The sequence below is a fragment of the Hippoglossus stenolepis genome, chromosome 10 (genome assembly GCF_022539355.2).
Source record: "Hippoglossus stenolepis isolate QCI-W04-F060 chromosome 10, HSTE1.2, whole genome shotgun sequence".
NCBI lineage: Eukaryota > Metazoa > Chordata > Actinopteri > Pleuronectiformes > Pleuronectidae > Hippoglossus > Hippoglossus stenolepis.
This window is the reverse complement of record NC_061492.1, coordinates 12,185,185-12,200,764: the sequence shown is the minus strand read 5'-3', so window position 1 is coordinate 12,200,764 and position 15,580 is coordinate 12,185,185. Positions and strand designations below refer to the sequence as shown.

General features: G+C 40.6%; 1 protein-coding gene across 2 annotated transcripts; it reads left to right on the top strand.

Annotated features, from left to right (window-relative positions):
• Nucleotides 1-269: 269 nt before the first annotated feature.
• adam17a (ADAM metallopeptidase domain 17a) lies at nucleotides 270-15,540 on the top strand. 2 transcript variants are annotated; one of them, XM_035167993.2, is made up of 20 exons: nucleotides 270-490; nucleotides 813-945; nucleotides 2,020-2,153; nucleotides 2,496-2,584; nucleotides 2,986-3,172; nucleotides 5,029-5,159; nucleotides 5,405-5,491; nucleotides 6,170-6,295; nucleotides 6,594-6,738; nucleotides 7,054-7,145; nucleotides 8,310-8,462; nucleotides 9,102-9,301; nucleotides 9,481-9,584; nucleotides 9,709-9,843; nucleotides 10,466-10,596; nucleotides 10,753-10,831; nucleotides 10,932-11,020; nucleotides 11,201-11,260; nucleotides 12,586-12,622; nucleotides 13,686-15,540. In XM_035167993.2, exons 1-20 carry the CDS (start codon nucleotides 385-387, stop codon nucleotides 14,093-14,095), a joined length of 2,628 nt encoding a protein of 875 aa, XP_035023884.1. In that variant the 5' UTR covers nucleotides 270-384; the 3' UTR covers nucleotides 14,096-15,540. The 2 variants fall into 2 exon arrangements, with proteins under 2 accessions (XP_035023884.1, XP_035023886.1); XM_035167995.2 differs by lacking the exon at nucleotides 12,586-12,622 and having other exon boundaries at nucleotides 271-490.
• The last annotated feature ends 40 nt before the right edge of the window (nucleotides 15,541-15,580 follow it).

The window sequence follows — 15,580 nt, the reverse complement described above, 5'->3', positions numbered from 1 at the left end:
GCCTCAGGGATTTGAGATTAAAAAGCATGATACTATTCTGAAATTTGATTTAACTTAATTGCTTTGGAAATGAAGATAAGCCAGTGAAGGAATAGTATGACAGGGGCGATTCAAGGATATTTTGTTACTCACTGTTACTTAAATAACACTTCACACTTGCTACTTTTACTCACAGCTAAGGATTTGAATCTAAACTTCTTTTTACCACAGATAATAAAAACACATCAGGGGCCTTTCGTGATAAATGATAAATAGTTACTATGCGAAAAGCGGATGTTTTCCAGCCGGTGCACTTCCGGGTGGCTCAGCTAACGTTAGCGGTGCAGACAAACAGTAAACTCGGGGCAATGGCAGTATTAGACTAGCTCTGCGAGAGGTCTGAGGATGAGGAACATACTAATAATGGTGCTTTTGGCTCCTTGCTGGGTCAACGGAGCTGTCAAGTCAAGAGTTACCACCGAGGACAACCTCGAGGAAAACCCGGAGTTCGGTGAGTAACTTAGCGAGCTAAGCTAACGTTAGCCTTAAAGTAAATGCTAGCTCTCCTAGGAATGCTAACGGTAAACAGCGACTATTATAAATTAAAAAAGTGTTTACGTTGCACTTCATCTCTTCTCATAATCAATGTCGCTGTTTGTTTAATCTGTTTTTAAAGTGTCGAGTCGTCAGTTTAGGCTAGCTGCTAAAATACAACCACATTATATCAATTGAGGAAGTGGGTTTGTCAGATCCAGTGACGAGTCTGTGCAGGGACACTTAGTTACTGACTCGTCTTCTTCTTCTTCTTGTTCTTCTTCTTGTGTGTTTTCCAGATGTTCTGAACTCCTTCCTGTCAGACTTTGATGTGCTGCCATTCTCGGGCCTCCAGCTGCACTCAGTCAGGAAGAGGGACGTCCACACCCAGTCCCACCTGGAGCGGCTGGTGAGCTTCACAGCCCTGCACAGGTACAGCAGCAGCAGCCACATGTCTGGCGATCAGCCTCAGGAGTTGTGATCTGTGGAGTAGTGTTTCCATCTTAAATGGAAGATTCATAATTTTGTTGATCTGGCTTATGATACAATATGTAGGTTTTAAAAAGTAGAGCCCGGCAGAGTGTTTGGTCTGTTATTGATATTTGGATGTTAATAAAAAGGTGTCCTGACATGCTGACAGAGAAATGGAGGCTTTAACCGTAAACTTCCTAAATTTATTCATAGTTATAACACAAATACAACCAAATGTATAGAACCAGAATTAAGATAATAAACACATTTCTCTTACATTTAATGTCAACATAAATGCACATTGTTCTTCATTATTCTGCAAAATAAAAGTTTTCATATTGTCGCATATTGGCAAATGGGAATGCAGATGCGGATATTTCTTTCCAAGGCTCATAGCAACTGCTTTTTATAGGTCAAATGATAAATTTGGTCGATTTAATACAAACTATTTTATAGTTGAGGGTGAAAGTCCACAGTCTGTCATGTGAAATTGATCAAAGTGAAATTCCATCTTTTTGTTACAATCCTTCAACCAAAAATGACTTGAAAGATTGATTTTTATTACTCAAATGGCTGCATATTAACTGCAGCTGATCCTTGGGATGTTTATATGATAACTACACATAATATATAATATGTATTAACTCTATAATTTCAAGTTATCCTCTGACTTTTAGTATATAAATAGCTGAAGATGCATATTAACCAGCTGATCTTTGGGATGTATATTTGCACAAAACTAAAGCTGAGGATTTTGACCCCCAGCCTGTACAGTTGGAGTCACACTAAGAGAGAATCACGTCACTGCCTTTATGGACAGAATCTACAGTTACAGCCATCAGACTGACGACTCTGTCAATATACTGTTCATATGATCCTACTTCTTTTTGTGTTGAGACAGCTTGAAAATATGTGGACAGTAAATATTTTGAATATTTGTTGTGTGTGTGTGTGTGTGTCACTAAATATGACCCCAAAACCACAGTGTTTGGGTTAATGCTGATGCATGTTTTCATCTTCTTTTTCTGACTTCAGGCATTTCAAGCTTTACTTGACTACCAACACGGACCTTTTCACTGATAACTTCAAAGCTGTGTTTGTAGATAAACATGGGATGGAGGAGAACTATGATATTCAGCTTCAGAACTACTTCACAGGACATGTTGTTGGTAAGTTACACGATTTAGGAATTAATTAATTCAGGTTTTTTTGACAAAATATGCCACTTTCCTAAGAGTCTTAATTTGTATGTGCAAAACAAGTCAAATTAAATAAGAAAAAAACATTTTTAAGAACTTAATCTGAGAAATTACAATCAAGTAATTGACTTTATTGTTGAATATCAGGAGTAACTACAATGTTTGGGTTGATTAAGTACTGTCTTGTTCAGATGATACTGACTGACATGATAGTGTGCCAATATATGTTTGCACCTCATATGAAGAGAGTACAGGATACTGGCTGTTGTTAGTCTTTCAATAACAGTAACCTTACCTGTTTTTTGTCTGCAGGAGAAGAGAATTCACGTGTGCAGGCACACATAGACGGAGATGAGTTTTCAGCTCACATTCTAACTGAAGAAGCAGAGTACAATGTAGAGGTAAGGAGTCGCTGTGAAACCATTGTATCTGTGGAGGGACTGACAATGGGGTTTGACAGTTGTGAGGCCACAGTATGAAAGACTGTGATGAAATTATGGGCTTTACCAGAGCTAAGTAAACCAAGCAAACAGCACATGTTTCAAGGAACATACAGTAAATCCAGTGCTACAATGATGTAGTCTGTAAATCTGGGGAGCTTTTCAGTGTGCAGGTGCCTTTTTCTGTTTTCTTATTTAAAAACAAATTCTATTAAGGCGAATCATTTGTACATTTCACACAGCTGTCGAGTGCCATATTCCTCCTACTCATCTCTTGTACCCTGTCATCTTGGTCATACTCTCTCCACCTTGTGATCGTCTCTGACCCATATGTTTCACTCTTTGTGTTTCTGTCCACACAGCCCCTATGGAGGTTTACAGATTCCCCAACTGATGGCAGGTTGTTGGTTTATCGCTCCGAAGACATCAAGAATCTGAGTCGCATCGCCTCACCAAAGGTGTGCGGTTACGTCCACGCGGCGGACATGGACCTGTTGCCCAAGACTACCAGGAGGGACTGGGATGGGCAGGAAGTGGAACAGAAAGAGGGTGAGCTCTGCTGTCTTTTTCCCCTCACAAGAATTGTTGAGTTTTTTAAAAATGTGTTCACATTTGTGCCTGTGTGGTGGTAACGTGAAGATAAAGATAAAAAATCTGGTGCAGCCTGTTGGTGGAAAGCAAAGAGTAGATAAAGAGTAGGAGGATGACAAATGATTAAGGTGGAGGGAGGAGGAGGGTGTAGTAGTGAGACAAAGGAGGTGGGTGTTAGATTCTGTAACATTCACTTTTATAACAGCCTTTTTTTATCTGTAAAACAAAGCCTCTTTTATGCACATACACACTACTGACAAGTGGGTATTATGTAAATGCCTTTTTGATTCTCTTGTGCTGTGTTAGAAACGTAAAGGATATAACGCTGATAATGTGCCCAGAGGAGATTTCTATAACACCACTCACTGGCTTCTGGTTGAAAGCACTCGTTGGGGAGATGAGTCGAGGTGAAGGTTCTTCTGGAGGAGGCATTAAAATTCATGGAGGCTTAGCGGCCCAATGAGATGACTCTGAGTTGTCACTGGTCTCCCACTGCTTTTTGTGGAAGCCAGAGCGATGCACACCCACACTCTCGAGCAGTGTAGAGTCATGTGTACAGAACGATGTAATGATCAAATGAGGTTTCTTATTGTTGTCTTGATAATCCTCAATTACTCCGAATTCTTGAGTGGAATTTAAACATGCTACACACATTTTACGGGGAGATTACATGAATAGATGCAATTAAAGAAATATTTTGAAATAAGAATAATTTGGGCTACAACTAACAAATATTTCCAAAAAAGTCTCATAATCACAATTTCCTCACAACCAACCAGGTGTTTTCAGATGTCATGTTTTGTCTGACCAGCAGATGTATTGGAGAAGCTGTAGCGAGACAATGTTTGGGGTTTTTGCTTCTGATATACATAAAATATTTACTGAGCATCTGAATAGTTGCCAACGAATTTTATGCAAATGGCCTAATTTAATTATCAAATTATTTAATCTCTCAGAAGACAAAAATTATTAGACTTTATACATTTCTCTGTCAATTAGATGAAATCCGAGGTTGACCCGTCCAGCTTCTAAAATGTTAAGAATTGCTGCTTAATTTATTTGTGAGCAGAATACTTTTTTAAGCTTTGTACTATTTGTTGAACAAAGTGCACAATTTTAAGACATTACCATTGACTCCGGGAAAGTTTGGTGGCCATTTTATATTTTCTCACACCAGAGCAGTGCCTGTCGGTAGAGGTTGATCACTTGGCTTGAGTTATTCCAGGCGTGTGGTCAGTCAGTCTCATTTATTACTGCGAGAGGTGGCTGCTCCGCTCCGATAGTGTTCGGCTTTTACATGATTCACTTATTAGCATAATATCAAGATGAATCGCCTATGGAAATAAAGAGTTTATCCTGAAAACTGCTGCTCCAACTGTTAAACTGAACTGCAACATCACTGTATGGTGTGTTTGTTAATTCTGCTTCAGTTTACAGTGACTTTCTTATCTAATTGTTAAAATATACATCAGACCTCATTGACACTTTTCAATATGTGCTCAGGCCTTTTCTTTCATGTTAAACATCAGCTTTATTCTGGCTTTAAGAACAGAGACAGAGCTTAATCAGTCCACAGGCAAACATAAAAGAAGACATGTTGCTAAATGTGAAAATTAGGGCAATTAACGACGGGACACTGGAGCGTGGCCTCATTCTTTTACTTCTTGCTGTCCCTATTTATTTGTAAGATTAACCTGTTAGGATATTTTTTAAACACATGATAATTTCCTCTTTTTGCTTGTTTTTCAGCCTCTGACCATTTTTCTTCTAATTAATTAATCTCTCAAACTGCTCCTGCTGCTTCTTCCTTGTAGAGAGCCACCACAGAGAGAAAAGACAGGCACACGACCACAAGAAGAACACTTGCCCCCTGCTGCTGGTCGCAGATTACCGCTTCTTTAGACACATGGGCCGTGGACAAGAGAGCGTCACTCTCAACTACCTGGTCTGAGTTTATGATCATATGTACAAAACATAATTCATTATGGAAGAGAGACATGTAAAGCTTTAACATGTATTCTTCGGGTATTAAATTAATCATCTCCACTGTTTAGTTTTACATCCCCAAACAGACAAACCTGTAATCTATTATAAGTATGTTTAATACACTGTATCTGTGGGGAAATAATTCTAGTATTGTTTGCTTTAATCATTATTGCTGAGTAATTTATTTTTATTTTCTCACTTCAGATTGAGCTGATTGATCGAGTTGATGACATTTATAGGAACACAACGTGGGATGATGAATTCAAAGGCTATGGGGTTCAGATCCATCAGGTCTGTAGTGTTGTCTGTGTCTTGTATGGTGTTCCACTTGTAAACCAATTTAAAGCATTTAAACAACATTTCACTGCTCCCAGCAGCACAACTGCTTTGTATTACATCAAGTCACTCCTCGAAGTGAAGCTGATAATAACACAGTCCTGCAGAGTTCGAGAGCTGCATTTTTCTGAGGAACTGAAAGCTTTTGTGTGTGGCTTGTGGGGTAATTGAATTTGTTCCACGGGCTGTGGGAATGAATGGAGACACTGTTTTTCATACGATGAGTTGTGGGTTTCCTCACTGAAAAGATATGCATTCATTTAGCTACTCAGAGTTATATTCCAATTTTCTTCACGCTAAAGTCAAGAAGAACTGTCATATCTATCTATCTATCTATCTATATATCTATATCTATATCTATATCTATATCTATCTATATCTATATATAGATATAGATATATATAGCTATTATTGTATTATAGCTGCCACTGTAAGTCTGGGGTTAGGCCACCTCTGACAGCCATTGTTGTAATTTACTATAATTTATAATTCAACAGTCATTTGAGAAATAAATGTAATATTTACTATGCATTTTTAAATCTGGATCTTTCCAGCCTCTAATTAAAATCATAAAATTGGGTAATTATACACAAGGAATTTTCCTTAAATAACATCCTTGGTTACTGTTCTCAGATGATTATCAACAAGGCGCCTACAGAGCCTCCCCCTGGTCATGCTGGCACCGGCTGGGTCCACTATAACATGGAGGACAGCCCTGTGAAAGGAAAAGTGGTGTGGGACGTGAAGCGACTGCTTGAGGTAGGAATAAGAATCAAAGAGACAGAAAGGTCAACACATAGACAAACAGAATGTCTAGATAAAGGCATGAGTTAATTCTCCGGATCTTACCCAATGGTCATGTCTTTACAGCTTTAATGAAAAATATTTTAATCTGTTTTTAATCCTCATGGAGATGGACTAAATTATTGGGTTTCTATGGGATCGATATAATTTAGTTTGTTAATGTCCTTTTCTTTATGACTTGTTTTTTGTTTAAATAAACCTAGCTTTGACAGATTCTACAGTTGGTAGATAATAATTCCTCTTGTTCCCTCAGCAATTCAGCTCAGACATCGCTGGCAACGCCTCCACTGTGTGTCTGGCCCACCTGTTCACCTACCAGGATTTTGATGAGGGCACATTGGGGCTGGCCTACGTGGCCCCCTCTAAAGCTCAGGCCCTGGGCGGCCTCTGCCCCAAACGTAAGAGCACAATGACAAATCTGTATGTATTGTCAAATAATGTCTAAATTACAAGGTCAGTGAAATATTTTACAGTCACCTTGCTCTTCTTGTGCTGCTTGTGTGTTTATGTTTTAGCGACTATGTTTCTATAACAATAAACATTTTAATTAATGGGAAGTTAGTTGTGTAGATTCACGAATACTGATCTGGGGATTTGTAACAATTACACAGGATTAAGTTGAAGCCGTCACATTCAAAAGGGAGAGCTGCTTGTGTAAGCCTTTTGAGAAACTAAACAAACACTGAACTCTTTCTCCGATTGTCATTTTGTAGCTTACTACCCGTCTCACTCCATCAAGAAGCCCAGTTACCTTAACACGGGCTTGACCAGCACCAAGAACTACGGCAAAACCATCCTCACAAAGGTCTGTTTTTACTTCATTCTCCACCGCAGTCTTTGACAAATATAATAAGTGGGTGCACTCGGCCCCAGTCAGGATGTTATGCAACTTGTCAACGTGCCAAATTGGGATTGGAAGTAGAGCAGACACTCCTTTTTGTGTGGGTGTTATGAGTAATGATTCTACCCCTGTTGCATTTTGACACTTACAGTAACAGTGTGTTGAATGCTCCATATACGAGTTTCCGCAAAGTTTCAACACATTCATTTGAGCTTGATTTGGAGCTATTCTGTAAGCTGTAGGATGACGTATACATGCAGTAAATTCTCTGTTATGAGTAGTGCAATACGGAAACACCGGCATCTTTCTATTGAATAGTAAAAAGTATCGTCAGTCCTTATCGGTGTTTGTTCTGTAAGGTAGGGTTGGTAAGTAGTTTCTGAAACTTTTATCTTGTTTGTTGAATCCTTCTTCACATCCCAATTAGCCATCAAATGATTTCAAGAAGAAAATAGAAAAAGGCTGGTGTCTGTGGCCTTGGCAGGACTGTAATACCAACATCCAATCATTTTATTCAAACTGAATGAATGGCGTACCTGTCTGCCACTGAACGACCTGTCTGCCCGTGCTCTCACTGCGCATGACTGGAGTCTTCAGCCTTGGAGATGAACACATCTCTCTGAAGCAGAGACGACAGCGAGCAGTTAGCGAGCGAGTCACACAAAGGTTGGCTCGTAGGCGTTGGCAGATAAGAGCCTGTTCATGTGTTTTTGAGGCGTAGCTTAGACAAGAGGGCTGATAGGTGGGTTGAGATCGGTTGAATTCTTTCAAAGTGTAGCCTGCTACTGCTAGCTTGTCCAGTATTACCAACCCTAGCTTTAAGGCTCATTTATGTTGTCTTTACATACAAAAAGAGATGTGTCCCCTTCAAACAATATAATTGTGACTACCCTTATGGGCAGTGTAGAGTCAAGGATTTCTGACGACAACAAACATGGTGTTGGTGAAGAAGGTTGGGAGAATGTACCGCTTAAGAAAGAGGAATACATTTCAAAAGTTGACATGTATTCCTCATGCCCTAGTACTGCTTTGATTCGTATCTGTAAGATTTGAACAAATATGGACAAAATGTATGTAGAGCACAGCAGAAGAGCCTTTAATACATCTGGTGTGTTTGCGTCTCATCAGGAAGCGGATCTGGTGACCACTCATGAGCTGGGCCATAACTTTGGAGCAGAGCACGACCCTGACAACATCCCCTACTGTGCTCCCAGTGACGATAACGGGGGAAAGTTCGTCATGTACCCCATCGCAGTGAGCGGAGACCATTACAACAACAAGGTACCGACAAGTCAAAAACTGCATTGAACCTCAACATGCAGTGTGATGCCACAGATGTATAAATAAATATATAAAACAATCCGTGCTGTCAGTCAGGTAAGAGGACACATTGAGTTAATAATGCAAAGTGAAATGTGAAAAGGTGTGAATACCATTTCTAAACGAGATGTCCTGATCAGCATTATGTAATAGTGAGTCACAGACACAGTTGCGAAATGTGACAGACAGTAAATGTACTTTACCTCCTCCGTCACCAGCCTTTGCAGCTAATTTACATGTGACTTTGAAAGGGCTGTTGATTATCTGTTGTGGCTTTTTCGGCAACTGAACCTCTTCAAGATATCTGCCAGGGTTTTACACTATCTTGATCACATCAATATACATAAATAAGACTTAATACAAAGGCAATGCAACTGTTGATGTGGCTGTACATTCATGCTTGGTTTTGTCAAAAGACAACATTCCTTACAGGCAAAAAGCCCATTGTTTCACCAAGATTGTGTACTTTTTATTTGATGGAGTTACGTATGTCTGTTCAAATTTTATCCTAGTTTCATGGCAGCACTTTATCACCATGTCCTTGGCATCCACTCCCAGCTAATATCTAACCTCACTCTACTTCTCCTTTTCCGCCTCAAGCGTTTCTCCAACTGCAGCAAGATCTCCATAGGAAAGACATTACGTTCCAAGGCTCCAATGTGCTTCAAGGAGAGGAACAGTAAGGTATGTGGGAACTCCAGAGTGGAGGAGGGGGAGGAGTGTGACCCCGGGCTACTCCACCTAAATGATGACCCCTGCTGCTCCTCCACCTGCAAGTTCAAACATGGTGCACAGTGCAGGTATGTGGCCCAAAAGATCCACCGCAAGAAAATGTAGAAAACCAAAGCCATCAATTATAAATACACACACACACACACACACACACACACAAAGATCAGGTTAAATCATTGAACTTGACATAATGAATCAGAACATGTTTGTTGCTCGTGAGATTCACATGTCCTTGTTCTCTCAACAGTGACAGAAACAGTCCCTGCTGTTTGAATTGCAAGTTTGAACAGGCAGGAGTGAGGTGTCAGGAACCCATTAGTGCAACCTGTAAAGGCATATCCTCCTGCACAGGTGAGCGCCACCTGCTGGTTTATCACGAGAGCTGCAGCAATCTCTGAAGGGCTGTTTGCCACCCTTATTTATTTATAGGAAACACTGTGAAAAACTATATTTCTTCCATTCCTTGACATCTTAGGCAACAGCAGCCAGTGTCCACCTCCTGAAAATGCACTTGACAACACTGTGTGTGTTGACAACGGCCGCTGTCACAATGGAGAGTGCAACCCGTTCTGTGAGGCCATGCAGAACCTTCAGTCCTGTGCTTGCAACGGTAAAAGATGTTGATATGTCTCAAGAGCAGGGGAAACTGTGCAAGAGCCCCAAACTGATAAAAGCTGATCTGGATGATCTGTTTCAGAGATGTGACTCTGGTGATTTAAGATAATAATCAAATACAATCCTAACTTTGGGGAAAACACTTTTTTTAGTTTAGATTAGAAAGTTTTGGAGGATACATGATCAAACATCAACCCACAAGCATTTCCCCTGTATACTGAGGCTTGAGTCCTCTGTTAACAGCCGTCGGTTCAATTCCAACCCAGCCCTTTGCTGCACGTCTTCCCCCATTCTCTCTCCTCATTTCATGCTTGCTGTCCACTTTTCTATCAATTAAAAAAATACACTAAATGCAAATAAATTGCTGCAATATAAATACTGGTTGTGCACCACATGGGAACTTTAGTTTAGATGTTTTTGCAGATAGCAGTGTTCTGTCATAAATAATCAAAAGGACCATACATAGTCTCAGCAATCACCTTAGTCTGTTTAGCTTGGTAATCTCTGAATGAGCTCCCCTTTGATTAAATATTGTAATTTCTATTCTGAAAGCCAAACTGAAGGACAAAACATTTTTTTACAGTTGTTATAGAAATAATCTTCTCTCTTGTTTCTAGAAACGGAAGACTCCTGTAAAGTGTGCTGCAGGGGACCAGCTGGCCTCTGCTCTCCGTTCGTCCAGGGCAATGGCAGCTTCCTTTACCTTCGCAAAGGAAAACCGTGCACTGTGGGCTTCTGTGACGAGGGCGTGAGTCATCAAACCTTTGATATCTGTCAGATCTACAAACAGATTGGTCCTCCTTTTGTTGATCTTAACACAGTCCTGAACTGAAATGTATAGTGTTACAATGAGTTAATGCCTTGAGTTCTGATTTACTCATCAACCTTTCTCTTGTTAAAACAGGGAAAGTGCATGAAGCAGGTGCAGGACGTCATCGAGAGGTTGTGGGATTTTATCGACAAGCTGGACATAAACACTTTTGGTAAATTTCTGACGACGGGATGCTTTTAGATTGTAACAAGCGTGGCAATGTGAAATACTAAGAAACATTTCAATCATCACCAACGTTACCTCTCCACCAGGGAAGTTCCTGGCTGATAACATCGTGGGCTCAGTCGTGGTGTTTTCCCTCGTCTTCTGGATTCCTCTCAGTATTCTGGTCCACTGTGTGGTAAGAAACTGGTCGACATCAGTATTCCCTTGCTCCCAGTGTCGTCAGTGTGTCAATAACCGCTCCTTATCGAATTTGTATCACTGGGGTTTAAGTGTGATTTCTTCATCACCAACTGCAGTAATGATTTTTATTGTTTTACTTCAAGTGGTGACAGTGCTGTCCTGTTTCTTTTTGCAGGACAAACGACTTGACCAGCAGTATGAAGAGAACACAAAGATCTTCTACTACCCTCCAAGTGTAAGTTCCTCTATTCCTATTCTTTATTTGAATCCTGTGCATTAGCCTTGCTGACACTCTAACAAAACTAATACAATCCCAACGCTTTTGGAAACAACTGACATCGGTAACAAGGAAAAGGAGCATGAAGGTTCATTTTTCAGGATGAAGCATTTCCCTTATCTCTGTCTGTTGATTTATCACTTTTAAAAAAACAAGGTGTCACAACATGTTGATTCAGACACAACACTGCTGAAGAGGAAATTACCAACAATTATTTTTAACACCAAGATTATCTCTGCTGTTTGGCAGTGGGTGAAGAAAGCTTTAAAATATGACCTGTTTATAAAATGTAAAAAATCAAGAAACTTAAAATGGCTTTAACTGTTAAATTTTAAATATAATTGTAAGACTTTTTTTATTTATTACATTATAATGGTCTTGAAAGTTTTCTCTGTTTATTAACTATGATGTTAGATCAGAAAGAGAATTCTGATCTGTTTTTGTCTGTGTTCTTTTCACTGGTTTGACGGGAACTTAACTCTGATTGTAGCTCATTTAGTCATAAATATTCCCCTTTAGACATGTTTTAAGACAGATACAAAACATTATGTTTTGAGTAATAATTTGTGTCCTATACAATTTTTCACAAAATCGTTTAAAGACATTTACTCCATCTCCCTCACTGACAGACTAGGAGTCTATGAAATTAGTTGTTTTGAAATTTAACTGCTGGACCTAATGACTCACGTCAAACTAGTTTACGTTTCATTCTAAACAATGATTTGCTTCTGAACCAGTTGTGATATCAGGTTTCTATGAACACTGTCATCCTCCATAGAAGATACATGTGAAAACACAGAGACACTGTATAACTGTGCATCGTTCAGCACAGTCAAGGTCAAACACCCAAGTGAGGTATCAATAAGCAAAATACATTAGTGTGCAGCTGAGACTTGAGGATTTAAAACACAAAGTTTTCAGGAGCTTTTTGATGTATGGCATCAGCAATTCCTCAGTTTGTAACTTGCTTATTAAATTTTTTGTCTAATGATGCTTCTTATCTGTTTGACACACGTCAAGTGCTACTGCAAAAATGTCTCTCTTAGGGCAGAACTTTTCAAACCTTGTTGTTCTCAGAGGAGTTTGAACAGATCTGGGGCTGAATGCGCTCACAGTCGTGAACATAGAGAACAGCAGGAGAAGAAGCTTTAACACGAAGCGGTGTAAACCAGTGGTCAGGTTATACGTCTGTAATGGCCGCACTGTCTCTGCTGGGTTCAAGTTGCAAATGACCTGTCCATCACTCTTTGCCTTGGCCCTTTCTGTTCTCATCGGAACTGCAGCAGATGGTGGAAGTTTGTAGTAGGGCTCCCGCCATAGGTGAGTGCGTGTGCCATGGCTTGGTGTTGCGATGCGTTGCCATCGATTCCGTGAGGATGCATGGTCAGTGGCCCACGTTTGGGATACTCCTGCAGTCAGTCACTCCTTGATGTAATCACTGATCTGGCTGCACATTCCCAGCCTTCAAGCTCCCTCAGGGCGTTGATCCTGAGAAGGTTTGAGTTAGAGATGCTCAAACTAAAACCGTTACACGTGACCTAATGGCTGCGAGTGTGTTGCTCTGCACAGATGTCATCAGTGCAGAGTCGTCATCGGATCAGAAATTACCTCAAGAAAACAAGGGTGCATTTGAGGAGTATTCAAACAGAGAGAGGACCCAACAGGTTGCACCTTGTCGTCTTTATGTGAAAACCCATGCAGTGTGTCAGCATTTTACGTTTGCATCGGCTGCTGCTCTAAGCCACAAGATGAGGGCAATGTCGTTGAGTTGATTGTTTCTCTTCTTTGATTGTTTCTTAGCCTTTTTTCTTTTTGTAATTTGCTGTTTGCACTGTGTTGCGTCGTTTGTCAGGTCTGATTCAGGACATGTGGAGACTGAGGACACATTCCGCTATAGATTTTTCTCACAGCAGACATTTTGAATAATAAATAAATGGTAATAAAAGAAAAAGGCCAGGTTCTAATTACATTGATGACAGATAACCCGACTAAACTAATCCTGTAAGTGAGTCAGTTTGCTCCGTATCAGGGTCCTGGTGCCTTTTTTAAAGGGACTGCAGCCATTATTGGTATTAGTTACACTTCTGTTTGTGACAACACAGAATGTCCACTGTGAGGAAGGTTTACTGTTTCACTCATTCCCACTTTTACTGGGGATGTTGAGAAAGTTAATGGGGTGGAGCTACGTTATTTTCTTTAGTATATTGGGAATACATTGAGGGTTACTAGACTAAATGACTGTATGTCACATAGTTAAAGTTAAAGGATGATGAGAAATATCTGATTCAGAATGTACTAGAAAGGGAATGAATTCCACCTCAGTCAGAGACCCACGGCTTTGATGTGGTTCTAACTGGCATGTTTGTTTTTTTTCGCTCTTCAGAGTCAAGAAATGCTGAACAACCTCGAGTCAGTGTCAGGCTTGCGCATCGTCAAAACTCCTCAGCCTCCCTACTCCTGCGCCGGCCGGACCGCGCCCTCCTCCCAGCCCCTGCGGCCTCATCCACTAAGCCAGGTCGGGGCCCCTCCCGTGGCCAGCTCCAGCAGCAGCAGCAGTACCCCGGCCCCCGGCCCGAGTTACGTCCCCACCCCGGACAGCGCAGGGGGGCTGCGGATGGCTACCATCCAGGAGGACACCAGCAGCGACTCTCACCTGGGAGAGGAGGGCCTGTCGGACGATTTCACAACCGCAGGAGCCTGCTCGTCGGCTACGAAGTCCTCCTACGAGGATCTGACCGAACAGAACCTGCCGGGCAGGGAGCGGCGCCGCCTCCAGAGGCAGGACTGCATTGAAACTAAAGAGACCGAGTGCTGAGTAAACAATCCGCACTTTAAAAGCACCAACATGTACATGCGACCTGATAAGTGTTTTAGGGAACATGCTAATATAAGCAGCTTCATAGGCTTTTTTTTTTCTCATACACATACACAAAGAGTTTAGAGGTAAAATCATACATGTCATTTAGATCACGTTTCTAAGAACATGTCAGGCAACACTGGATATTACTCACTTACTTGCATTGAGTCACGGAAAAATGATTCATGAAAAGTCTAGACTCGCTGTGACTGCAGACAAAATAGTTGTTGAGTGACTTCAAGTTTATGTGTGAAATAATGCTGTGCCTTTCTCAGTGAGGCAGACGATATCTTCGGCCAGAAGAAGCCTTGGAAACCGGAGGTCCTTGTGGATAAATTCACATGGGCCAGGTTCTAAAAACACATCGTGTAGTGACAGTAGAACGGCCCATACCTCCGCCAAGGCCCAACTGTCCACTTAAAGTCTATCAAGCTGCATCAAATTGCAAACACTCCTAGATATTAGTCCTCTCAGTATGTTTTCTTAAATCTACAAAAATGTGGGAAAATGTCCTTTCTCGCAATGTTAAAGAAAAATAAAAAAAATCCTGGATCCTATTGACTAAATAGGTTTTTGATTTTTGATATTTCTAACAAAAGACATGAAAACTAATTACATTGATCCCGAGGCTCTGTCTGCTTTTGTCTGTGTGCTGTGTTTAAAGTTGGATTGTGGACCATAAGAACAAATAGGCCTCGAGTTAACTGTGTCGATCTCGACTTTCCTGCTCAACACGCGTGTGCACAAAGTTTTACTCAACTCACTTGAAACGGGTGAAAGATGTTAATATTATTGATGTTGTTGCCGTGGTTATTTACCCATAGTGGGAAACATTTCAGTACGATATAGCAAACGGAAAGAAAACTTGATTTAAAAGATGAAGTATTTTTCACATCACCAGAGTTGAATTAAGTTTTGTACATGTTCTTACTGTTGTGTCATGAATTGATGCTTTGACAAATCCCAGGCCTGTTCATGTTTTGACCCCTTTGTACATCACTTGTTAATCCTGTGCAAGGAATGAGCGGAAGTCTCTCCAGCGTTACACTTACTGTATTTGTTCAGCTATTGAATCTTAAAGAGAATCATAGTGTCATTGTTTTTTTTATTTTGTGTGTGACTGATATGAAACAACATGGTGCCTTTTCAGATTTTGTGCCTCGCTGGTCCGACCTGTTTTAGTGAAAGGAGACAACAATATTCCCGGTAGATGACGGCAGACAATGCTGAAATGTATTTTGAAAGAAACTGATCAGATATTATGTTTCCACTTTGTTTTCTGTCCTTGTGCCAATGTGAGTTCTAGCCCCTTTCTCTTTTTTTAAGGCTGTCACTGTCGCCTGCTGTTTTGTTATAATAATAAAATGTTTAAGTAACTGTAGGTTGAAAATGAGTCGACTGTGTAGCTGACATAAGCTCAA

Excerpts from the sequence above, each read along its gene's own strand:
- adam17a (XM_035167993.2), top strand. The coding sequence starts at position 385 with ATGAGGAACATACTAATAATGGTGCTTTTGGCTCCTTGCTGGGTCAAC. Across the intron at positions 946-2,019 it reads AGCTTCACAGCCCTGCACAG|GCATTTCAAGCTTTACTTGA; the intron begins GTACAGCAGCAG and ends TTCTGACTTCAG. Across the intron at positions 2,585-2,985 it reads AAGCAGAGTACAATGTAGAG|CCCCTATGGAGGTTTACAGA; the intron begins GTAAGGAGTCGC and ends CTGTCCACACAG.